The following is a 27406-nucleotide window of genomic DNA, read 5'->3' as shown; positions in this document are numbered from 1 at the left end:
GAAATGTCTGTGATATGTAATTTCCTCATACATGTACTAAAGTTTGGAAATATTGTGCCTTGTAAATATGTTTTTATCATTTAAAATGGCATTTCAGGTGTTTTTTGTGTAGTTTGATATAGACATCTGTTGACGCTGTATTTTCTTTCAGAAAGTACATGTGCACCTCCTCAGCGATAACTCCCTTCCACAATGGGGGTTTCAATTTCACTTTCTCATAGATGCGCGACTGTGTATTAATTCCTTAGAAACCTCGTCCTGTTGTCAGTGAACGTAAACATACATGCATACCCCGGAGGTTACGTCAGCTGTGCAGAAATGTCTAGGTCTGGGTAGGTATGTCTCTCATTTTTCTACCACGTATTACTTACAGTACGACATTTCAGGGTCAAAACATGCATGTACGTGTAAGGCTGCTGCCACTGGTACTTCTACGCTAGCTTATGGGATGTGCATCTTGTAAAGTATTCTTGACGGGGCGCAGTTCATAAACGTAGTGATATAACTTTGCTGTCATGTCATGTTACACAGAAACCCCTCGGTTGTGCCGACATTTTACAGGCAAAGTTTGGACAGATTTGGCCAGCATGACATCGTGATGACAGTGTGCACAGTCTTGTACCTTTACGTTTGTGTATGCGATATGGATCTTATTAATTAGTGTTGGCTGGCAGAAACGCATTCATACGTTATGTTTACGACGAGGCTTGGCGATGATCAGAGACGCAGTAATGTTTACTGTTATGTTGTACATAGAAATCGCTGGACTGTGTCGCCGTGTGTAACAGACCTTGAAAGTAGAGATATTTCCTGCATGACATCATGCTGACTGTATTCAGGAGACACACAGGTGGAAAGAGCTGACATGTGTAGTACTGGGCCTAGACTTGTAAAGCTCTTCTTAACGCTCAGATAGTCTTCAGTGCTTTACATTAACTTACGACTATCTTAACGCTATTTTAAGAGCATCAAAAATCTAGTCCTTGGATTTCGACAAGGCTGTCGCAAGAGAGCTTTCTAATAACCACCATCTTGTCCCCAGATTCATGTCCTTCTGGAAAGACGGGTGATCCGCAAATATAGAGGATATCCTGTTGAGAAGTAAATCAAGTTAAAGGTTTGGCATAACAGTTTTCAAAATATTTTGAGCGATTGCCTTGGAAACAATTGGAAACAATTGAAATATTATGTTAACTATTTTGAAACATTCAGGAATATAATAAAGTTGTTCAATACATGTTCAATCTATGAAAATATTCATTGCCTGGTTATAGATTTTTCAAAAACGCTCTGATTAGTATTTTTGATATTAACATTCGTTGCCTTTTCTAGCTGTAAATTCACTACTCCATAAATCATAACTAAAATAAACTTCAAAACTTTGCCATTGAAATTAAATCGAAAACTGGGCCTATTTCTTAATGCATGTTCAGGTCAACTTCAGGTTTTGTCCACAACTTCTTGTTAGAATAAATTTCCCTTGGTTTCTTAAGAGAATGAATGAGTTTAGTTTTACGATGCACTCAGCAATGTACCAGCTATATGGCGGCGGTCTGTAAATAATCGAGACTCGCAAATCAGGGAGTCTGACCACCCGATACAGTTAGTCACCTCTCACCCTACCATAGTCGCCCTTTTCAGTATTCAGCTGTACTCAACTACTCGTCTGTGTGTTGGGCTTTTTCGCTGTTCCTGGCCATCATCAGTCTTAGTATGATGCAGCCCTTATGGCATCTTTGTCAGTGAGGTCCATAACAGGCATGAACCTTGCTTTGTCGACACTGTTTCCATGAATCCACGAAAGAGGCATAAACTTTTGTAATCTTATCCTTGGAGTCTGACAAACTGTACACGGGTCTTCACTTTCCACCTTCAGTGTGAGATCTGCTATTGACAGTTGCTGCTTCACAATATTCATCTTGACTGTCATGATTCAGGCTCTTGTTTGAAAGTATCAGTAAGCTGGCCTCTTCTTTCAAACATTCATTGGATGGGCTCTTTTGGCACTGCTCCGGTTGAAAGGAGTATTGTCTTTCTCTTCAATGAGTAACTGTATCCTGCATGAGACTCTTGTGCTTGGTAAGCTGTTTCTGTGTTGTGGTGTCTGAACGTAAACGTTCTGACAGTATGGCTTTGGCCTGGTTGACAAGTTCAGGTACCTCTTCAGGAGACACCTAATAAACTATCTTGAAAGGCACATGTTTCAAGCTGAGGTGACTGAAACGCTCAGATAAAGCGTTTTTGACAGGCTGTTTGCTTCCCCACTGGACATTTCATAACCATCCAACAGTTTGGCTTTTTCTTGTTCTGTCGTGTTTGCACATGAGCGATATTTTTGCCATGCTGTTTTACCCAGGTCAACCCTGCTCAATCCTTTTGGCAAGATTGACATAACGTCATCATGGAGCAGTCATATCAAGACTTCGGCTAAGAAAGTGTGCAACAAGAGATGCTTTGAAAGAACCAAATAATGGGAGTCAGGGCCTCCATCTGTCAACAAAACTTCAGTTGGTTTGAGGGAATTATCAGACAATGTTTTTGGAAACTCCATATGTCTCAAAGCTGTGGATGCATCAAAGAGATTGTCCTTGACAGAAACAAACACTTGCCCTCTGTAAATGCTTCCATCAGTATGTTCTATAACATCACGCACCAGAAGTACAGAAGGGATTAACTTGAATCTGAGAAAGGCATGATCAAGAGCCACTGGTGTCTTTCCTTTGAACATCACTACCCGCTTAACTCTGTCACGAGAAGCCAGTGGAGAATCTGGTGCTCTGACACGTACTCCGTGTCCGTCATCCATGCAGTACAACAGAACATCTTCCTGGTGTAAGACTGCAAATTCCTTTTAACATTTCAAGAATGTCATGCAATTATGACTCTCAGCAAAACTCTTGTAGATACTTCTTGACTGAACTTGATGTTAATACTACTATTGTAGTGGTGGTGGGGACCTTGGATCTTTCAGCCAGAACTGAAATCTGATCCATGTTTCTGAGGGAATGTCCACAGATGCCTTCATTTCTTTTCACTTTCTGCATCAAATCTCGTATCGAAACACCAACAGGCAAGTTTCCATGAATGATGTCTCTTCTGTCATCTGCTACAAGGGAACACAACATGTAAAAGTGTTTCAAAGGCATCCCAGAGAAGTTCATCCATCCTTGGTACTGTAACATTATTCTTACGAATCAATCACATGTTAAGCTGCGGATCATCAGACAGCAAAGACTGGTTCATTCCTGCGTCAACAGCTTTCTCAGCCTGAAAACTTGGCCAACTGACATGCTGCTATGATATTCAATCTTCATACTTCTTGTATGATATATAGAGGTTTGCTTTGCTATTGCGTTGCACTGTATAAGATGTATAGAAACTGTAAGCGTGCACAGATGTATACATATATACATATAGAGTGTATACTTGCATTTATATGTAAGCTACTATCAGCGGCACGTATGCATATCTCAGGCTTACCTTACGTCAGACGTGAAGCACTACACTAGATTTAGGGGCACCTTCCATTTACACGACATGCACAAGCAAGGCTTAGTCACGGTGTAGCTAGGCCTGGCGTGACGGTTCTACGGCTTGGCGTAAGCGTGCTATAATTAGAACCAAAGAACTTGGCGGCATTCCTTGACCGATCCATGATGGCCGACATATACAGTGTATACATGACATGCGTGTGTATGTAAGTTGAGATTCGTGAGAGGCGTTAGAAGTTGGTGAATATATGAGACTAGTATTCGGGGCTACGTCTTGTCCCTTCTTCAGGTGATAAAAGGGGCAAGACGTAGCCCTTAAACGTCGTGTTATACACTATAGACAAAGCTGTCCTCCATATACTGGTCCGATATATCAGGTGATTAAAGGGGCAAGACGTAGCCCTTAAACGTCGTGTTATACACTATAGACAAAGCTGTCCTCCATATACTGGTCCGATATATCAGGTGATAAAAGTGGCAAGACGTAGCCATGAAACGTCGTGTTATACACTATAGACAAAGCTGTCCTCCATATACTGGTCCGATATGTCAGGTGATAAAAGGGGCAAGACATAGGCCTTAAACGTCTTGTTATACACTATAGACAAAGCTGTCCTCCATATACTGGTCCGATATATCAGGTGATAAAAGGGGCAAGACGTAGGCCTTAAACGTCGTGTTATACACTATAGACAAAGCTGTCCTCCATATACTGGTCCGATATATCAGGTGATAAATGGGGCAAGACGTAGCCCTTAAACGTCGTGTTATACACTATAGACAAAGCTGTCCTCCATATACTGGTCCGATATATCAGGTGATAAATGGGGCAAGACGTAGGCCTTAAACGTCGTGTTATACACTATAGACAAAGCTGTCCTCCATATACTGGTCCGATATATCAGGTGATAAATGGGGCAAGACGTAGCCATGAAACGTCGTGTTATACACTATAGACAAAGCTGTCCTCCATATACTGGTCCGATATATCAGGTGATAAAAGGGGCAAGACGTAGCCATGAAACGTCGTGTTATACACTATAGACAAAGCTGTCCTCCATATACTGGTCCGATATATCAGGTGATAAAAGGGGCAAGACGTAGCCCTTAAACATCGTGTTATACACTATAGACAAAGCTGTCCTCCATATACTGGTCCGATATATCAGGTGATAAAAGGGGCAAGACGTAGCCCTTAAACGTCGTGTTATACACTATAGGCAAAGCTGTCCTCCATATACTGGTCCGATATATCAGGTGATAAAAGTGGCAAGACGTAGCCCTTAAACGTCTTGTTATACACTATAGACAAAGCTGTCCTCCATATACTGGTCCGATATATCAGGTGATAAAAGGGGCAAGACGTAGCCCTCAAACGTCGTGTTATACACTATAGACAAAGCTGTCCTCCATATACTGGTCCGATATATCAGGTGATAAAAGGGGCAAGACGTAGCCCTTAAACGTCGTGTTATACACTATAGACAAAGCTGTCCTCCATATACTGGTCCGATATATCAGGTGATAAAAGGGGCAAGACGTAGGCCTTAAACGTCGTGTTATACACTATAGACAAAGCTGTCCTCCATATACTGGTCCGATATATCAGGTGATAAAAGGGGCAAGACGTAGGCCTTAAACGTCGTGTTATACACTATAGACAAAGCTGTCCTCCATATACTGGTCCGATATATGAGGTGATAAAAGGGGCAAGACGTTGGCCTTAAACGTCGTGTTATACACTATAGACAAAGCTGTCCTCCATATACTGGTCCGATATATCAGGTGATAAAAGGGGCAAGACGTAGCCCTTAAACGTCGTGTTATACACTATAGACAAAGCCGTCCACCATATACTGGTCCGATATATCAGGTGATAAAAGGGGCAAGACGTAGCCCTTAAACGTCGTGTTATACACTATAGACAAAGCTGTCCTCCATATAGTGGTCCGATATATCAGGTGATAAAAGTGGCAAGACGTAGCCCTTAAACGTCGTGTTATACACTATAGACAAAGCTGTCCTCCATATACTGGTCCGATATATCAGGTGATAAAAGGGGCAAGACGTAGCCCTTAAACGTCGTGTTATACACTATAGACAAAGCTGTCCTCCATATACTGGTCCGATATATCAGGTGATAAAAGTGGCAAGACGTAGCCCTTAAACGTCGTGTTATACACTATAGACAAAGCTGTCCTCCATATACTGGTCCGATATATCAGGTGATAAAAGGGGCAAGACGTAGCCATGAAACGTCGTGTTATACACTATAGACAAAGCTGTCCTCCATATACTGGTCCGATATATCAGGTGATAAAAGGGGCAAGACGTAGCCCTTAAACGTCGTGTTATACACTATAGACAAAGCTGTCCTCCATATACTGGTCCGATATATCAGGTGATAAAAGGGGCAAGACGTAGGCCTTAAACGTCGTGTTATACACTATAGACAAAGCTGTCCTCCATATACTGGTCCGATATATCAGGTGATAAAAGGGGCAAGACGTAGGCCTTAAACGTCGTGTTATACACTATAGACAAAGCTGTCCTCCATATACTGGTCCGATATATGAGGTGATAAAAGGGGCAAGACGTTGGCCTTAAACGTCGTGTTATACACTATAGACAAAGCTGTCCTCCATATACTGGTCCGATATATCAGGTGATAAAAGGGGCAAGACGTAGCCCTTAAACGTCGTGTTATACACTATAGACAAAGCCGTCCACCATATACTGGTCCGATATATCAGGTGATAAAAGGGGCAAGACGTAGGCCTTAAACGTCGTGTTATACACTATAGGCAAAGCTGTCCTCCATATACTGGTCTCATATATCATGGTGCTGCAAGTGGCACTTCTACGCTTGCTTATGGGATGTGAATCTTGTAAAGTGGCCTTGGTAGTGGCATAGCTTTGTTGGTAGGTGTTACTCACGCCTCTCACTTTGTACAATACATATACGGTAGACGTTGTCTCATTGGGACTGAAAAAACTACCCGGTTTAGACAAAGTGTTGGATTGTAGAGCTGATGGTAAATGTACAAGGTACGGATGGGACTGAGATTTTAAGCTGGTGTTGACAACTTTCCGGATTGGACACATACCACTTTTGACAGCTTCCACTGCATTACTGTTCAATATTTCAGTTTCAAAGCATGCATGTACGTGTAAGGGTGCTGCCAGTGGTACACCTCTACGCTTGTTTATGGGATGATGAATTGGTGAAGTAGTCTGGGCTGGGCGTGGTTCATAAAAGTGGTGTTATAACTTCGATGTTATGCTATGTACTCTGAAAGCGCTCTTTGTACAAATATTTCCAGCATGACATCATATTGACTGCGTACAGGAGACAAATGTATGTAATGTATACAATAAGAATAAGGTAGCTTTACTACCTGAGTGCTTTGATGTTGAATGTACATGCATAAATGGGATCTCTCATTGGGGTGAACAGCGTGAGGGTTAAGCATTGTGTTCTCACGATCGAGGAGATGATATGTATAGAATGTGCATGGTGTTGAAACGATGTGTGTTGTGCAGTTCAGCAAGGATAAATACAAAGGGATACAGAGTATGACTTAGCATGTTTATTTACATCACGAAGTAATGGAAATTCTAAGAAGCTTCGCGAAAAGATGAACAGTACGTTATCTAGCGATAATATACATGTTTCGGATGACGTAACTATGTTGACGTCACTACTCCGTTCTCGTCTGCCCCCTCGTTATTAAACTACGCTTGATTACCGATATATGTAGCTACCACGGACTCTCACTACAACTAGAAAAAGACAGATGTAGGAGGGGTCGTCTCGAAAGTAAAACCAGGACAGGTGTAGCAGACGATGGTTGGAGTCGGTCTTGGGGATAGAGATATCAGCTAATATATCATAATCTGTGAGGGGAATTAAAGTGTGGAAGAACGTGGCATATATGTCTTGTCGTATCGATCGTATGCTACCTATGTTTTACTGGACATTTAAAACATTGTTTTTCTGTGGGTATCAGGTATCATACTCTTTTACATATCTCAACATAAACGTTATGAAAGAAAGACACTTAAGATATTAATTTATGAACACTATCCAATATGGCGGAATGCGCACTTCGGCGTTCCTATAAGTGTATTTTCGAAAACATGACATCCGATTCTGGGTTCATCGACTACGTTTCAGAATTATCATTACTTTTTATATGAAAATGTAATATCAGTGATCATTAAGATGCTGTTTGTGAAATTCAATAGTCCTAGTAATTATCCGATTTCATATTTCAAAACATACAGCGAATAAGGCTTAAATCGCGACATTTACAATGAAGGTTATTTTAGCCCCATCCCGCCAGCTCCCACGACCAATTAACACAAACACCAAACCTCAGTCCACAAAACCTGACTCCAAATCAAACGAGCAGACGACAACATAAAACAAATCCTGGAATCCATGATCACCCACCCCTCAATCCGCCATAGCCGGCCACACCCAAGATAACCCTGACAATGACATCCAGTGGAGTAACGTCGATATTCTGAAAATCAACCGAGCAGACGACAAGATAAAACAAATCCTTGAATCCATGATCACCCACCCCTCAACCCCACCATGAAACGAGACAAAGGCTAGTTCATCTCCCCAGCCTATCACCCCTCAATCAAAGATCACTGCCGGTAATCCACCCACGGCTTCCACGATTTCCTTTGCATATTATAATCACAACTGCATCCTTCAACCTACCTACTATTATCTCACTGTACATCAAACTCACATCACATCACAATCCATCACTCTGTACATCAGCCCAATCTGCTCAAATCAGTCCCAGATACTCAAGTGTGCATCAACCTTCCTAATTGTATATACTCAGCAAGCAGCAATGTATGTATCACTTGCTTGATAACGGCGTAAGTACATACGCCGAAGCGTCGTACTCATCAGAGTAAAATAGAACTTCGTTTTCCTTCATCCTTGCAACTTCTAAAATGCCTCTAAAAATAGGCAGGTTTTAGCGTTACAAGCCCCTGTTGTTTTATATATTTGTCGACATCGGAAAAAGACGACATAGGTATGTTGATTAACAGGCATCTCCAGTTTCCATGAATTGTACAAAAGGTTAGAATCTAACACTGTTTCTGAAGTACATTTTGGTATTATGCCTGCATGGACTCTTTTACCACTTGTGAAAACGTTTGAAATATGGTATTCTTCACTCAGTATGTCACGTTCTTATGTAAGTAAGAAACAAACAGTACTCTCAAAGTAAAAGTCCCGTGAAGATCCGGGGTAGAATAGATCTTCAGCGCCCTATGCATGTCACAAAAGTTAACTATACTTGTTGTAAGAGACGACTAACGGGATCTGGTGGTCAGGCACGCGGACTTGGTTGACACATCTCACTGGTTCCCCGTTGAGCAGATCGATGTTCCTGTTGTTGATCACTGGACTGGTTGGTCCTGATTCGATTATTTGCAGACCACTGGAGTGTTGCTGATGGCGGCGTAAAACTAAACTCACTCAGACACTCAAAAAATATAAACCGTATATCCTACATGGACGGATATGATACGAAAAAGAATACACGTAAATGATCCAATCAATCACATGAAAGAATGTCTGAACGATACGCAAATTGTACTTTATGATGGTGAAAGTGTAATCGTTGGTATACGGCAACTGTGTATACTCCTGTACAATACTAATGTGTGACATGTCTACCGATGGATTTTGCGAGGCCCTTTTCTTTGATTCAGGGATCGCTTGTACATAAATATGGGGTTGAAGCAACTCAGGATGATAGTGACAATCTGTGTATTGTCATATGTTTATATCGTTTTCATTGCCAGAGAAGAAGCCAGTAATGCCGATAATTATCGTTTCCTTTCTGCGTGATTTTGTGTCAGTCATGGATTCTCGCTGCACATACACTTTGACAACTTCATATAAACATGTCACATTACCCAGTGTTTAAAACTCCCTAAATTCCACGTAGGCAGCCGGACTGGTAAGTTTACAAAATTACCAGTCCGGACAAAAGCCTGCCTGTCCGGTTTTCAACAAGAAACTAAGAGTGCACATGTTTCGATTGGGTATCGCAACACGAACTGTCCAATCGAAAGTAGTTCAACATAATTTTCAGACTAAATGCACCTTAACACAAGCTGGCGACAAAAGAACATGTCTGATAATATGAAATACTTACTGATAGGGATAATAATAGACCCGTTTTGAAATTTCACAGTGCGAGAAAATAGACCGTTCCGCACAGTAGCGCAGACGGAAATTGTAAAGGCTGAATCATTCTTATATTGTATCTGTTTTCAATTTGCCTTTTTCACAACGATACTGTCCCATGCGTATTCTGATTGACTGTAGCGTGTTACGAATAGACGAATGCTCTCTTTTGCGCTCAGTGTTCGTTTTAACATCCAATATCTTTCGTCTCATTTCACTCATAGGGGGCATAACAGTGATCAGTCGTCATTTAACAGCTAATGTACCCCTGTTTGTGAGAAGAATGGAGAAGATAGGAACACAATACTGTGGCGGTTGATACTGATGCAGAAATATATTACTTCCAATCAAAATATGATCACATCATGTTAAACTCGTGAAGATCTGGAATGGAATTGGTTTCAAGTAACCCATATTTGTTGAAGGAAGCGACATGTGGGGCCAAGTGGTCAGTTGGTTCGTTGGTTGGTAGATGCTTGTTATCGTATGCCAGCTGTCTAGACTAATGACCATGATACCAATCACAGGATTGTCTGGTTCAGACTCAATTACTAGTATTTATTGAGAGGCATTACACTAAGCTAGAAAAATCGAAATGTGTTAAATATCCAGCCCCAGCAAAACACATCCTGATGAACTGGGTAGTTCTATCATAATCACTGATTTACTTATCAGACGACAGCAGTGGCAATATTTTGATTTTTTATCTTCGTTTATAGAGTTTCTCTGAGCATCTGAAGATGGACGGCATTCGTGTGGATGTTGCAGTTATTGGCGCTGGTATCAGTGGTGAGGAAACTGTGTTGAAATTGCATATAGGACTCTCTGTTAGGGAGATAGTTTACGAGGTTTACTCTCTTACGACAATTACACAAATTACAAGCTGAAGGCATCTTAGCAGATGCTGTTCGCAGGAGTCCTTAACGTTTATTCACAAACATTAACACGAATTCTTTCACCATGATCATTGACGATTTCTCCTTTCACCAGGTTGTAACATAATTCTGTTTAGCAGCACCTGCTGTTAATGATTCCTCATATTGCAAACTGTGGTAAACTTGATATCATATGTTTAGTGGACCCTGTGTATCCAAGTTAACAGTTTTCCTGCTCATGTGAATTCTTATTGTCTTTCTTAAAGGACTGAGTGCTGCCTGTTTACTCAAGAAGAGTGGATTAAGTGTTGCTGTCCTCGAAGCCCAGGACCGTGTCGGAGGACGGTCCTACACAGTCAAGGTACAGGCACGGGTCTGGCTTAGTCTAGTCCCATCAGCTCCCTATCAAAGTCATTGTTAGTTGTAATTGTCTTCATTCTTCTGTGCCTCCTTCAACTCTGAAATGAACTCCAGATTACTCAACACATTGAAGTCAATTTACCCGAATATGCACACACAAGAACAGGTCATCTTTGTTTAGTTATTATCCTTCAACATTTCCTGGAAGGTAGTGTGCACGATGACAGCAATATCTCAAAAATAGCAACATGTGCGATGAAGTATTTTGAAAGGTATTTTACAGCACCTTAACACCAGAGCAGAGAGACAGCAAATGGTACGTTACAGATGGAACAGACACAAGAGCATGTGGCTAGGGCCATGGCATGGTGCAAACCCACCATCGGAAGACTGGTCACACGTCTACGACAGACTGACAGTACTGTCGATAGGTCAAAGAGTGCTAGGCTGAAGGTCTCTATACCCAATACGAAGACCAGTATTTAAGAGTGTTGCGTTTGGGGAACCGATACACCACGTTGACACCATCCAGTCAGCAGACAGTCGGACCAGTCGCATTCATAGTCTGTATACCGATCGACCTTCCAAGGGCATGACGTTGGCGTGTCAACATCAACATGCCAGACTGGGATGAACCAGCACTGTGCCACACCGGCAGCAGTGAAACTGGCGAAGAGTGAACTTTGGTGACGAAAGCAAGTTCCAGCTCTTCAAGATCTGTCCCTATCTGAACACCTTTGGGAATAACTAGGACGTCTTGAACTTTTGACGAGGAACGCTTTGGCTGCTGCTCTGCTGAAGGAGTGGCGTCGGATCCCTAATGAAGATGTCAGACGACTCAGCTACTCAGTTCGACGTCGGGGTCGGACCTGCATCAGTGCTAAAGGTGACCACACCTGTCATTGAACAAAATGTGCTGCCCAGAAAGTTGTGAAAATCCCAGTCGACTCTGCATTGGTGATCGAACATTGGACAATGCACCCCAGTGTCATTAATGTGATCTTAGATCACGAGCGGCCTAGTTTTTGTTCTCGTTGTCATCAAGTACTGAATGATTGATTTTGCAATATAGCATTTAATGTTACCGTATTTAGCTTTAGTCTTTTCTCAGACCAGCAAAATATTTGCTAGCGTTTCTTTTGGACATTAGTTTATTATTAAGTCGTTAACATACGGGCTACCTGGATGTTGCCGTAGGTTATCCACCACTTGTTTTACTGACCGTAATTTCAGAAACCATTGCAATGATGTTATTAACATTGCCAACAAGAAGATACGTTTGTGTGTTTTGTCTATGTGTCGATTAATTACTTTTCATTATAGGTGAAACTCGGGCTTACCTTTTAATCAGGATATATTTTCTATCTGTGATCAATGTTTTGTTGAAGTGGATTGTTTAATTGTAGGACCCAACTCACGGCTGGGTGGATGTGGGCGCGGCCTACGTTGGACCCACCCAGAACAGAGTGTACAGACTCATCAAGGAACTTGGACTACAAGTATACAATGTCAATGAGGATTACAAGACTATCCTGTATACTCATGTTAGTGACATATCTTGAACCCATTTGTTATGACTTGTATTTTTACGTCCTAAGTCAGCGAGTCTGACAACCCTTAGTGAGGCTGAAGACAACATCTTATAAATGACAACGATTATTAAGATATTCTCAACATTTCTAGTCTTTTAGGATTTAACGTTTCAATGACCATAAGAAGAAAACATATCACCTTGACTTTTGCAAAGAGCAAACCAATATTGTGGACATAACGTAAATTTTGAATTTTCTTGAATTAGATACACTGTAAGGAACTGATTTAATGGACAGTCACAAAGGTACTACCTGCATACTTGTGTCATGTGATGTCTGAATATTTTCAGGGTTCCTGGTCAGCCTTTAAGGGAAGAATGCCAAGTCTGAGAAATCCTTTCAGCTACCTTGATTATAATAATGCAATGAGAACCATTGACAAGATGGCTAAACAGGTGCACTGCAACGCAATTGCTTGATGATTTATGATCTATTTTTTACAATTGCCTTCTCAAGAAAAAACGATTGACAAAACCAATACTTCTACTGTTTGGCTACCTTTCCATCTCAAAGTATATCTACATAATATATTTCGAAACCTCTGAATATTCAGAATATTTTGAACTGATGTCCAAATCTTCACAAAGAAGTACCTGAGTACTGCAGCAGTTTTGGTCATTTCATGGAAGACATTCTACTGAGAGTTACCTGCCATTGCATTCCCATTCTCATACTCCTGAGGAGAAGTAATTTTGGGAAAAGTAGCATTCACACAATATCTTACATTGTCAATATACATTGTCTTTTCCAAGCAGTTAATATTTGAGGTGTGTGGAGAACGAGTCGGGTGTGCATCTCATTCTTCTCTAATTATTCTCTCAGTCAACTGGATGCAGAATTCACAATGCTTCTGAGAATGTTCTTAGTTTTTCACTTAAATTTCCTTAAGAAGGCTTAAGTTTAAGAAACAATCTTAGTTTCTCTCTTAACGCAAACTGCGAAAACATCTTAGCCAAAAAACGGTTACTACAACTTCGAAATTTTGTAAGAAGAAATCATGAGCACTATGGGATCATATGTACCAGTATTATCGGTGCGCGTTTCGTTTCCATGACCCGCCATATTGGATAACTAAGAATTTCAGTTGTTTCTTGTCACCCTTTGAGGATCTATGAACATGAACCAGGTGACAATGGAATGAACATAGTAGTGTGCTGGTTGCAGGTGCCCGTCGAAGCTCCCTGGAAGGCAGCCAAGGCGAAGGAGTGGGACTCAATCACTGTACAGGAGTTCATCGACTCTATTTGCTGGACCAGGTATTATATAACTAGTGTGATAGTGTAAGAGGTGTGACGCCATAACGGTTTACAGTTCTGACGTCACAGTATGAATACCTCTGTCACAATAGTATCAGACCTTGCTTGACTCATGGAAAGCAGAGAGTCATCACTCTGTAGGCAGATTTTATCAATTTGTTTTGGAGAACAATAAACAGGCTAGCTATTCTCGAAACGTTCGTATCCCTACGAACGTCTTAAGCCCATTCTTAACACATTGGCTACGGTCAAAGTTAAGAATTCTTAGGGCCACGAACGTTTCGAGAATAAGGGTTCAGAATACTAAAGTCGCTTCCGTAAAATACCACTTTGATTATACCCGTGAAAGTTTTAGTATCAAACTCGCTTTCGCTAATTTGACACCAAATCATTAACTCGTACAATAAATATGACAGTACACAGAAGGCCGTGTAGGATCTTCTATATGCCTCTCATCCTGATGGTGGTTACAATTAGCATTTAGAAAGAGTACAAATCACTGTTAGAACTAGAGAATTACTGTTTTTGAAAAAGACGATGTTTGCTCTTGCACCTTCAAGTCCATTGAGGCTACTGTTTTCTCTTTCTGTTATATTTCAGGGAAGTGAAAGGAATACTCAAGATATTCATCAACGCTATTTTTACATCCGAGGACCATCAGTTGTCCCTTCTATACTTCCTCCAATATATCCACGGTGGTCATGGTTTCAACAGGATATCTCTCATCACTAACGGAGCACAGGTAGAATGTTAATTTCAGCCTGCACACCATCGACAATGACCTCAATGTCAGTATGGTTGAATGTTAGTATCAGTCAGCCCTTAACTCACAGTGACCTAAATGTCAGCATGTTGTCTCTCATAAGTGATGGAACACAGATAGCCTGATAGTCTCAGTCTGTACTCCATCCATACAATGGATACAATGTGGATACAGTAGAAACAGGCTGTCCCTAATCAATGATGTACCACGCAATGAATGTTAGTCAAATTCTCGTGAACTATGCAAGATCTGTCGTGCTTACCCCTTGTTTATGTCTTCCAAGGAGAAGAAGATCGTTGGTGGGACCCAGCAGCTGTCTGCGGGGATGAGTGACTGGCTCGGTGCTGATGTTCATCTCAACTCCCCAGTCACCAGCGTCACACAGGATGGTGCAGGAGCAATTGTCCAAACCGTTGATGGGAAAGTCGTCAAGGTCGGTAATTCACACTTGCCACACTGGTGTTATCTTTCTGCATCATGCTCCCTGGATCAATGGTTGAAGCATAAAGCTCTGTAAACCTGACTATTGGTATAAGATGCATCGGAAACACTCACATAAACTGCTTGAGAAATGGTGATAAGGGTACAATGACAAGGAAATGGGCAAAAAATGTCACTGTAACTGCATATCACCGATAGTGATACAAAACCTATCAAAACTGAAATACAGTAGAACCCTAATGTCTCGAACACGGTTGTGTCGAACACATCTCTCAGTCGTTGCCAAATTTCCTTCACTGTACCATTACTCTATGCTGATGGATGTATCGAACATATCGACGTTGAACTGTTCCCTTGGTCCCAACGTGTTCGACACAACTTGCTTGCACTGTTATTATAAAATACCAAACTGTCTCGGGTGACTTAAGGAGTGTTTTCTCTTCCCCTCAGTGTAAATACGTGATCAGCGCCATGCCACTGCCGCTGATATCCAGAGTGCACTTCACTCCTCCGCTACCTGGTCTCAAGGCCCAGTTGATTCAGCGAGTCCCCATGGGCTCCATCATCAAGACAAACATGTTCTACAGCACCCCATTCTGGAGAGAGCTTGGTGAGCACATGTCACGATATATGGAACTGGTAGCTGGTCTGCTGTTATTGATGAGTTTACAGATCCACGTGGAAGAGCTAAATATCTACATGGCATAGCAATGTTTCATCACTCGTATTTTGATACACATTTAACATGCAATGAAGTGTTTCCAGTTAGTTATGTTACGAGTACAAATGTATATGCCACAACATTGCTGCATTTATTTTTAATGATGCATAATGATACAGATCTAAGGGACAAATGAGGTTTTCGTCACTGGTAATGTTACAAATCTAAATGACACATCAATACTACATTTCTAGTGATATACAAAGTTACAGATCAAAGTGGCACAATATCGTCTCATCACTAGTGATGTTTGATTTACAGATCTGAGTGGAATGGCTTCGAGTGATACAGGGCCATCTGCTGCATGCTTTGATGACACAAAACCAGACGGCTCCCATGCTTCGATCATGGCCTTCATCCTGGCTGACAAGTGTCGTAGCCTGAGTCAACTTACAAAGGAAGAGAGGTGGGTCAATGTTATGTCAGTCATCTCTATCAAAATAGCCTGCAAATAGAAGGGTCTGCTCCAGGAGAACCACCAGTTTATAACATGGTCAGCATCCATGTCCATCAGTGTGTCATGTCAAATTGTACAATATGTTCGCCGAACTACTACTACTACTACTACTACTACTACTACTACTACTACTACTACGACTACGACTACGACTACGACTACGACTACGACTAGAAACTACACAGGTTGTTAAATCCAATGTTCAGACACTTCTGTGGAGGATGAACATTGTGATATTGTGATAATCATCACACGTAAATGATTATATACATGAACAGCATGTAGTTTGTCTTTTAATCTAAAACCTTCTAGCGGTTGTTTACAGTGTATGTAATGGTTTTCTTCAGACATGAGACAGTCTGTTTTGTAGTTGCTGGAATAGTATTTCAGTATATACTGGACAAAAATAGTTAGGGATATTTGTAAACTTTGAAATTTTGAATGATGGTGTATTTATTCATTGGCATACCGATAAAATATTAGCCATAAAAGTACTATTATCCCTAAATGATTTTGTCCAGTATATTTTATCATGATAACATTGTTATACATCGTTTCAGAAAACAGAAATTGTGCCAGCAATTTGCAGAACTATTCAAAAGCAAGAAGTTTTTGGAGGTAATGAGTTTGATGTTTGTGAATAGTTTCAGTGAGATATGCAATATCTAGTCATGTTATTTATGCTCTTTAATGTTTCATGGGTACATTCTAGAAAAGAGAAGAATATATTTGGTTCATGCAATTTGACATCAGTCATCTTTAGACTTTTCTTACTGCTCAAAACAATACTTCTTCAGCCTGTGGGATATGTGGAGAAGAACTGGATGGATGATGAATATTCTGGGGGGTGCTACTCGGTCACACTTCCTCCTGGAGTACTGACAGAGTATGGAAGGTAAGCTGTACCACGTTACACTGGTTCCAGAATTCTGGGTGCAGACGGATGGGGTGGGGGTTGGGGTGGTGGTGTGGGGTGGGGCATGACATAGTCACATGTCACTCCAGAGTACTAACACAGTGTGGGAAGAAAGTGAAATGATATTACACTTGATAACATATTACACCATCCTCTTGCACAATATGGGCGGACGTGAATCAGACTTGTAACACTGTTTCAGTATTCCGGTGGTGCTTTGTCGTTGATGCTACGGACGGGTTGAAGTGTGGATTGTATTCGTTGTGAGATAATGCTGTTTCAGCTCGCACAGAAGTGCTTCCTTCACAAAGCGATTACTTCATTGCCCCTCCCAAGGGAGTGGACGCGTATCAAAATGTGGTAGGCAGCTTCATGTTTGCACTTCCCTTGAGTGCTTGTATAGAATGGAACGTACGGGCTTAATGCAGTATGCAGTATTCAAGTCTACAACGACATTAGGTACCTGTCATCATGCCTTGCTCTGATATAAACCCATTGACTGTTGAGTCTGATCATACGAGTGTACATTGCTTTGTCATGCCAACTAAAGATGATTGTCAGAATCATTACTGTTATTTCAGTGGAGACATATGTTATGCGTATGAAGAAATGTTTTCTTCAGGGAGATCAGGAAGCCACACCACCGTGTGTATTTTGCTGGAACAGAAACAGCTACAGAATGGTTGGGATACATGGAGGGAGCAATCCAGGCTGGGGAGAGAGCAGCCAGAGAGGTGGGTGAGACATGTTGATAGGGAGTGGCACTGGTGTAGAAATGGGTGACACCTGCGTTGACACGGGTGACACTAGTGAAGACATGAGAACTACTGGTGTAGACATGGGTGACACAGGTGTAGACATGGGGGTTACTGGGTGTAGACATCGCGGCAAATGGTAGACATGGGTGACACTGGTGCAGACAGGGAGGTCACTGGTGTAGCTGTGGTGACCACCGGTGTAGACATGGGTGTCACTGGTGTAGATGTGGTGACCACTGGTGTAGACATGGGTGTCACTGGTATAGATGTGGTGACCACTGGTGTAGACATGGGTGACACAAGTGAAGACATGGAGCAACATGGGTTACACAGGTGCACACAGAGGGGTCACTCGTGTAGACTTTGGGTGACACTGGTGTAGAGATGCAGGTCACTGATGTAGACAGTGGGTGTCAGTGATGTAGACATTCAGGTCACTGGTGTAGACTTGGGTGACACTGATGTAGACATAGGGGTCACTGTTGTAGATGTACGTGGTGACCACTGGTGTAGACATGGGTGACACTGGTGTAGAGATGGTGACCACTGGTGTAGACTTAGGAGACACTGGTGTAGACATGGTTGACACTGGTGTAGACATGGGTGTCATTAGTGTAGACTTGGGGTGACACTGATGTAGACATGAGGGTTACTGGTGTAGACATGGGTGACACTGGTGTAAACATGCAGGTCACTGGTGTAGATATGGGTGACACTGATGTAGACATGAGGGTCACAGGTAAAGGGAAAGGTCAAAGAATCAGAGATTATAGGTACAGACACAAGGTGGGAGGTCACACGTGTAGCCATGAAGTGGAGGTCACAAGTGTAGTCATGAAGTGGGAGATCACAGGTGTTGCCGTGGACTGGGAGATCACAGGTGTAATCATGGAGCGGGATGGTAACGGGAGTAGAAATGGAGCGGGGGATCACAAGTGTAGACATGTAGTGGGAGAGTAACGGGTGTAGACGTAGAGTGTGGAGGGAGGGGAGTAGAGATCACAGGTGTAGACATTGAGTGGGGAATCACATGTGCAGGTGTAGACATCGGGAGGGGGTCACAGGTGTGGACAGGAGTAGGGTCACAGGTGTACACATGGTGTGGGAGATCACAAGTGTAGACATTGGGCGGGGGATCATAGGTAAGGACATGGACTGGGAGATAACAGGTGTACACGTGAGATGGGAGATCACAGCTGTAGATATGGAGTGGATGGATGGGCGAGGGGGAATTACAGGTGTAGACATGACGTGGGAGCTTACGGATGTATGGGTGATCCCTGTTTAGTGAATCAATCGTGCACACAGTATCCTTGTGTAACTTCAACTTCAGGGATGATAACAGTACATCCACATTCGTTTTAGCGGATTACTTGAAGAAACAGTTTGTTATGTGCAGGTGTTGTTTGCTGAGGGAAAGATACAAAAATCAGAGATTATGCAAGATGAACCAGAATCAGAGGACTTCCCTGCCAGTCCCATCACGACTTCATGGATGGACCGGAACATGCCGTCTGTGACTACCGTGGTTGTCAGCGTAGTGCTGGCTGGCTGTGTTGCTCTAGTGGCAGTCATTCTCCACATGCTGGGGTACTGATATCTTTGTTTAAATCCACACAAAGCAAACAGTCTAGCTATATGCCAGTGAAAGGCAATCCAGTGATTGACATGTTGACATTAACTGTTCTCTTGAGACAAAATGACATCTGTGATGGAGGTCGGTTCTAAGCATGATAAACCTAGTGGACAGACCTTTGTGTGTGATAGGGTTTCCTGGTGACACGCAATCAATCAGCAAATGTTGGGTTCGGGTTATTAATCTGCTTATGCTGTAATAGTCTACCCACACACCCTTAAAACTAATATTTTTGAAGAAATGTTTTCATTGTTCCTTGTTTAACACATCAAAGTGCTTTCATTTATTTATCAATATCCTTTCCATCACCTATTAAGACTAAAAGTGGAAATATTTTCTTAACAATTACCAATAAATACATGTTTTTAAATGTTCAGAGGATTTTCATAAGCGTTTAAGTATTGTATTGTTGTTTTGGCATTTGTTTGAAGTAGGGTGTTTGTAATCAGATGGATCTTGCATTTGCCTAATGTAATCACTTAACATGTCCCTAAGCATTTATGTATTTTATTGTAATTAATCAGCTATATAATTTGTTTACTTTGAATGTTTTGTGAAAATTAACATATAGCTACTTTATATTGACGTGACATTTTTTATTTAATATTCACTAAGTATAACAGTATACATAACATTATATTAATGGACATTTCTGATGCACCTTTTCCACACACATATGCATGGTCTGTAGATATATGAGACATAGTCACTGTACATCTTTGAAGTGGTCACACAAACCTTCATGAGACATAGTCACTGTACATCTTTGAAGTGGTCACACAAATCTTCATATAATTAAGATGTCATTTGTGTGAATTCACATAACTTCAGTATATTCATAGCTGAAAATGTCTTACAAAATCCACAAGAGATGCTCGAGAGTATATCCGTGAACAGAAAAGTTGAGTGTTCATTGCCCGCTTGCAGCTAAGGGGAAATAATCACACAATAGCTATACAATAATGATTCAGCTATATTTCTGATGCATAGAACACTCTGGTTTTGAACACAATTTCAAATCTATCTACCTTTGTTCTTTTTCCCAAATTGTTCTTTGTTTTGTTTTGTTTTGTTAATTTCTTTAGAGATAGCACAACTATATTGATGATCAACTTCTTTATTCTAACAACTTCGACGTTTCGGTTCTGACACCGTTTTCAAGCATGAAAAATTTGCATGTCCATATAAAGAACTTGATCATCCAAATAGTTGTATCATCTCTACACTGGCAACTACTAATATACGACTCCAGTTAATTTCTTTTTTCATATTTTGGTTATATTCCACATGTATGTGCACAGTTGTAAGGACCTTGGCAGGTTTCAAGATATTGTTGTTCTAAACTTAAAGATCAAGTTCCATTAGCTTTAGAAATGACATACACATGACATTTGATTGGTGCAGTAGTGCTCTAACAGGTTTTTCAGCCGCTTATTAACGGGATGGCCTGAAAGTCGGGCCAAGAAAAGTCGGCTTACTACTTGTTTAGCAAGCAAATCAGCAATCTCAGACCAAAATTCCCCACTCATCGAATCAAGTTCGACGAATTCGAAGTCCTGTCAACCAAAAACCAGGACAAAAAGGAAACTGCTGGACGCCATCGATATCCGCTGCCACAAACCTTTGATCAATAGAGACCAAGGATACTACATAGCATCGACATATGAAGAACTATTCAAAACATAGACTATCTAAGCATTGTGTCTATTTGTTGTTACTACTTAATCCCACTCGTCATTGGAATCATCACTAGTGCTCTTTGTTATTTTTGTTCCCTACTGGCCTCTTCCAGTTATGCACCACCTGTTTATTCTATCACATGCTGTTATCGATATTAATCCGCTGTTTGTCACAACATGCCATGTATGTGATTCATCTCACAGTTTGGTTGTATTCACATTTAGCTTTGCATCAATGTAAGAAACTACAACGAAACGTCTCTCAACGTAATAAACAAGAAGCTGTAATCCACAAAGCTGTACGTTTCATTTTTGAGACAAGTCGTACCGGGCCACCGGGTAATACAAAAAATGGACTGTAGAATATTCAAACGAAATCTGCACATTTGGGAAGATACACTTACTGGCTTCACAAAAGCATGGTTTTACTGAAAATGTGTAGTTAACAATGACATTGGGATTCCTAATGAACCTTTAGGTCTCATATTTTTAAGAATTGATGTTAAAGAGAGGTTGATATTGACGAGTCTTAATGGTCAAATATGACATGATTATGTATATTAAAAGAAAACACAATTTTATAATATGTTATGAAGGATCAAACAAAGCATACATTCACACACACAAAAACTGTCATGAATTTTATACCACACAAGCTGTTTGGGGAATTGGCTCGCTTGGCAAGAGGTATGACTATACCAACCCAAAACACAACACAACACAACACATGAGTAAAACAAACAAGGAGTTTAATACACAACAGTCACAGGATGATTTTTACATGATAATTCAATAGTACTATGTTGCAATTATATTTATTAATCAGCTTTCAAAGAACATAAACATCATACACAGATTCGTTATACACACGATATTAACCACGATACACATTCAAAAGTATACAACGTAATGTCATTGTTGAATACTCTACACATCAAGCCAGAGGGCGTTTATACAATCTACATAGTACATAGTTACAAAACAGCATAGTGTTCACAGCGTAATATAATAGATAAAATATGTCACATACAACCTAACGGGCGTTCATGCAGCACTGACAGCACAGTGCTGATAACGCAATGTTCGACGCACTTTATACAATCCAAAATAGCCACAAAACAATGTAAAGTTAAACATTATCAAATACGGAGTAGTTGAGAAATACATTTAACGACGCCACGTTTCACATATACCTAACGGTTGTGGCAAGGGTCGGAACATAAAGTATCATCAATAGATTACAGTTAATTCCGAACATCAGTGGCAACGATTTGTCAAAGTAGGAGAAAGGAAAGTTTCTCACCTGAGTAAAACAAACAATTTTGTTTAATACTCAGCAGTCACAAAATGATTTGTGACTGTGCCATCCCTGTTTTATACGTATTCCAATTATCATTTCTAATCCCATTTTCTGATAAAACTGACGATATACTTGTTGCTGTGAATTTCAGTTGCTATATCTTAATCCCATTGCCTAATTCGACTGACGATAAGGTGCCTACTGCACAGTTAAGTTACTTTATTGACGAGTTGATGAGTGAAGTTCACACTGAATTCGATTAGCCTATCTCTATCTGCTGACCATACAAGATACTGGTCTCGGACGTTCGTTTGACAGTGTGACCCATGGCCAACTGACGATTGTGAAACGTGGTCAGTTAGTCTGTGATATTTCTGTATTTCATTAGCACACACTGCCATCAAATCTTCAGAAACACTGTGCGTTTTCTCCATGTTAATATATGCATATGCGCTTATTTACTAGTACACACGAAAAACAAAATGGTATTATATCATAAGTCATGTACCTAAATACCACTTCATAAGTAAACTAAAAGTGAAGCCATTTTCTCTCTCCGTTCCCAACGACTGCCGGAAAAAAATCCTTTGGAACCAAAACCACCAACACAGCCTCAATTGCTTAATAGTCTCTCTTCGGTCCGACTTGGCCGGTCATGTTAAACACAATATAAACCGGACACGTTTCTAGAAATGTGTCCAGATAACTAGATTGGTATCATATTTCCCTACATATCACCCCACAGAGTCTCAAAGTGTAGGATCTGAAGCAAAACCTTCGCTCAAAGTGAGGCCCTCTTTTCCATACATTCTCAACAAAGACACTGTACCACAAGAGTTCGGTCCGCCTTGGCCCGAGCTCTCAAAATCATCTGAATGCCTAACATGTATCCTCTTTTGTGTTTAAATCCATATATTAGTATTATATATACTTACATATTACATTGCAGGGATTCATTTGGCCCTGCGCCATGCGTAAATTACGCAAAATGTTAACAAATGACGCAAATATTTTAATTAGCATGCATACCTGGGACGGACGTGAAGTTATTATAAGGAATAAAGAGAATACGACTGTGTCAGTGAAGACTTCACATTTGCAAGAAACATTAATAGACAAGCTTGTTTACCTTTTCAGTTCAAATCCATTTTTGATGAGCAATGTAATATATGCATGGATTAAGATTACAGAGAATATTTATCTCGTAAACAAAACCGGAAATAGCTATCAGCTGTAGACACGTATCTGGGCGATCTTACCCAACAACATAACGAATGGCAAATGCACAGGTTATCAAGTGCCTTTGTTGAGAATGTATGGAAAAGACAGCCTCGCCTTGAACAACGTTTTTGCTTCAAATACTACACGTTGAAACTCTATGAAGTGATATGTAGGTAGATATAATACTAATCTAGTTATCTGGACACTTTTCAAGAAACACGTGTCAGGTATATATTGTTCCGTTTATAGACCCAGAACAATACAAGACTCAATAAAATCAAAATAATTATCCATAGAAAATGTTTGAGGCCAGAGAGAGTTTCTTCACAGTAGGCTATGGTGATCTCCACACTTTGAGGCAAATCCCCAAACATACTGGAAAAAACCCCAGCTCACCAATACGTTTGTCCTAGTGAAACCGGCATTTGTTGTCATGATAAAGAACGTCTGTATGTCGACGTCCGACATGGAAGAAGCTGCAAGAGGGTGACGATGCAGGACATTAGATATTCGAAGTACTGCCCTGGATGACAATGCAGTGTCCACGAGAATCAAAGTACACGAGTGCAAATCTCAAACAGATTTCAATATAACCAAACGGCATCGTCTCATTGCCTTGACCATTCTTGCCTTCACTGCATGCATGTGTATTATGTTGCGAGGCATTTAACATCATTATCATTAGGCACCTTGTCAGTAACAGTCAAGTTCCAGAAACAAACTGCTGTTTCGGCTCCGAAGTCCCAACCATTGTGATGCAATTCAAATTATACCTTGGATGATAAACCAGTGACAAAATGAGCGGTTCATACGAAGTGATAATACAAATAATCGCAAACTACTCTTTGTGCACATCTCGATTATAAAGAGGTGCAGTTACAATACAACACAGCGCATGCAAATCTGGGTGTAAACATACTCTTGGATTCGAAGAAGTACGTATGATCTAATGACTCCATGCCCCCGGCGAATTCCGGAAGTCTGCTTTTTTCGCTTTGAAAACAATGGTTTCCTATAGATTCTTCAACAACAATAATGTTTCAAATCCTCCTGTTTTGTATATGATTGTCCATTTCTACTCATCTCATCTCAGGGCTGAGGTGTAAACGCTCATTCTTTTTTAAAAATATACTGGACAAAATAAGTTGTCCATATTTTTATTTTTATGACTGATATTTTATTAGTATGTCAGTGACTAAATAATCATTAATCAAAATTTCAAAATTTACAGATATCCCTAACTATTTTTGTCCAGTATATATGCACATCGGTGGAAAGTGATCTGTAACAAGTCACCTCGGCCGTGACGTGAAATGAAGTGGCGAACATGAAAACTGCACAGATATCATTGTATGACTTACATCTATAAAATTATTTACAGTATTTGGAATAATATTTTACTTGAGTTCAATATTACGAGCAAATTATGGAAAACAGACATCACTCATACTTAACAGCTGGTTTACATGGAACGCTTAGAGACATTGGTATGTCAAATTTTATACAAATGAAAAAAAGTGTGATAATAAGAACCCTCCGCTGAAGAACATGTCGTATATGGGAACGTCAGGTTTTACGTATGATGAGTGAGTGAGGTGAGTTTACGCCGCACTATGCAATATTCCGGCTATATGGCGGCAATCTGTAAATAATCGTGTCTGGACCAGCCAATCCAGTGATCAACAACATGAGCATTGATCTGCTCAATTGGAAACTGGAGTGTGTTGGAGTGAGTCAGTTGTGTTTAAGCCGCACTCAACAATATTCAAACTATATGGCGGCAGTCTGTCAATAATCGAGTCTGGACCAGAAACTCCAGTGATCAACAACATGAGCATCGATCTGCTAAATTGGAAACCAATGACATGTGTCAACCAAGTCAGCGAGTCTGACCACGCGATCCCTTTAGTCGCCTCTTACGACAAGCATAGTCGCCTTTTTTATTCTACCCTGGACTTCACGGGGCTTTACACATGAAGTGGAATGGTAGATGTCGACATGGTACAGTGCACTGAAACCAGCCGAAAGTATTGAGGGATGTCATCACTGAGAACAAACATAACAGTGGTGAAGGCTGTCTTGAGTACTCCAGTGATAATCATGGCTTGGTGCAGCTTGGTCCATAGACGTCGGGGGTGAATTACTGAAACATGACCGATACTGACATTACTTTTGAGTGGGCTTGATTGTAAACTACATACATCTAATACCTAATGTATTCACGGTTATACCAGGTAGATTAGAACTACAATAGCGAAATATTGTACGTTGTGAATTGGCTTTGTTTTTCCTTATATAGCACACGTGTGTGTGTTCGTGCGCTGTGTAAGGGGCCGCTCTCATAACGACCGTCTATAAATATTCTTGTCTGGACCAAGCAGTCCGGTGAACAGAATCAATAAGCATCTGGGACACGATGACTAGTGCCCATCAAGACAACCAGTTGCTCGCTTCTTAGGACAAGTAAGAGTTGCTGAAGACACTTTGTTCGTAGTATATGAACATAGCGATGTCAGTTTTGTAGGGAATTGTTAAGGATTATGATGAAAATATGCTTTGAATAAAAAAAATGGAAGATAGTTTCTCAGTAAAATAGAACATTCTAAACATGCTGAGAACAGGATGTGTCCAGCTTCATACTGAAGCACTGAAACGCCAGCAGACAAACTTGGCAATTAATCGCTGATGTCACCCAAGTCGGATGTCTCCTGTCAGGTGGTTTGATACTCATGCTCTAGCGGTCGATTAAATTATGCTTTGTCGGTAACTCACTCAGGATTCACGGCACTTGTCGAGAAAGATTTCGATCGGAGGGAGGTAACTCTGTTAGTTTGCAATTCTCTCAGTCTGCCGATAAAAGTGCGAAGGCATACTCTCTGAGACAAAAATGCAAGCGTTGTTTAAACATAATACAATCAACTAACACAAATATTTCAGTGTAGATCATGTATATGATCATGTGTGTGCATGTGTGCGTGAGAGACAGAGAGACAGGCACAGAGAGACACAGAGAGACAGAGAGGAACACAGAGAGAGACAGAGAAAGAGAAAGAGAAATGGCTGTGTGTTCTGTTTTACATATATTCCAACCCCATCACAGCGAGGGAGAGACAGAGAAAGACGGAGAGAAAGAGAGAGAAATGGCTGCGTGCTCTGTTTTACATATATTCCAACCCCATCACAGCGAGGGAGAGGCAGAGAGAGACAGAGAAAGAGAAATGGCTGTGTGTTCTGTTTTACATATATTCCAACCCCATCACAGCGAGGGAGAGGCAGAGAGAGACAGAGAAAGAGAAATGGCTGTGTGTTCTGTTTTACATATATTCCAACCCCATCACAGCGAGGGAGAGGCAGAGACAGACAGAGAAAGAGAAATGGCTGTGTGTTCTGTTTTACATATATTCCAACCCCATCACAGCGAGGGAGAGACAGAGAGAGACAAAGAAAGAGAAATGGCTGTGTGTTCTGTTTTGCATATATTCCAACCCCATCACAGCGAGGGAGAGGCAGGGAGAGACAAAGAAAGAGAAATGGCTGTGTGTTCTGTTTTACATATATTCCAACCCCATCACAGCGAGGGAGAGACAGAGAGAGACAAAGAAAGAGAAATGGCTGCGTGCTCTGTTTTGCATATATTCCAACCCCATCACAGCGAGGGAGAGGCAGAGAGAGACAAAGAAAGAGAAATGGCTGCGTGCTCTGTTTTGCATA

At 40.9% G+C, this 27406-nt stretch overlaps 1 protein-coding gene across 2 annotated transcripts; it reads left to right on the top strand.

The window, feature by feature from the left end:
• Positions 1 to 280: 280 nt before the first annotated feature.
• On the top strand, positions 281 to 20243 carry LOC137269846 (amine oxidase [flavin-containing] B-like). 2 transcript variants are annotated; one of them, XM_067803688.1, is made up of 15 exons: positions 281 to 332; positions 1043 to 1117; positions 10440 to 10509; positions 10862 to 10956; positions 12362 to 12499; positions 12838 to 12942; positions 13712 to 13803; positions 14404 to 14545; positions 14850 to 14999; positions 15458 to 15617; positions 15990 to 16134; positions 16746 to 16803; positions 16983 to 17080; positions 17724 to 17835; positions 19259 to 20243. In XM_067803688.1, exons 3-15 carry the CDS (start codon positions 10461 to 10463, stop codon positions 19454 to 19456), a joined length of 1542 nt encoding a protein of 513 aa, XP_067659789.1. In that variant the 5' UTR covers positions 281 to 332; positions 1043 to 1117; positions 10440 to 10460; the 3' UTR covers positions 19457 to 20243. The 2 variants fall into 2 exon arrangements, with proteins under 2 accessions (XP_067659789.1, XP_067659788.1); XM_067803687.1 differs by having other exon boundaries at positions 309 to 336.
• Positions 20244 to 27406: the final 7163 nt, after the last annotated feature.

Source organism: Haliotis asinina, unplaced genomic scaffold (assembly GCF_037392515.1).
Source record: "Haliotis asinina isolate JCU_RB_2024 unplaced genomic scaffold, JCU_Hal_asi_v2 scaffold_17, whole genome shotgun sequence".
NCBI lineage: Eukaryota > Metazoa > Mollusca > Gastropoda > Lepetellida > Haliotidae > Haliotis > Haliotis asinina.
This window is presented reverse-complemented; position numbering and strand designations above follow the sequence as displayed.

Excerpts from the sequence above, each read along its gene's own strand:
- LOC137269846 (XM_067803688.1), top strand. The coding sequence starts at position 10,461 with ATGGACGGCATTCGTGTGGATGTTGCAGTTATTGGCGCTGGTATCAGT. Across the intron at positions 10,957-12,361 it reads GACGGTCCTACACAGTCAAG|GACCCAACTCACGGCTGGGT; the intron begins GTACAGGCACGG and ends GTTTAATTGTAG. Across the intron at positions 15,000-15,457 it reads TTGATGGGAAAGTCGTCAAG|TGTAAATACGTGATCAGCGC; the intron begins GTCGGTAATTCA and ends TCTTCCCCTCAG.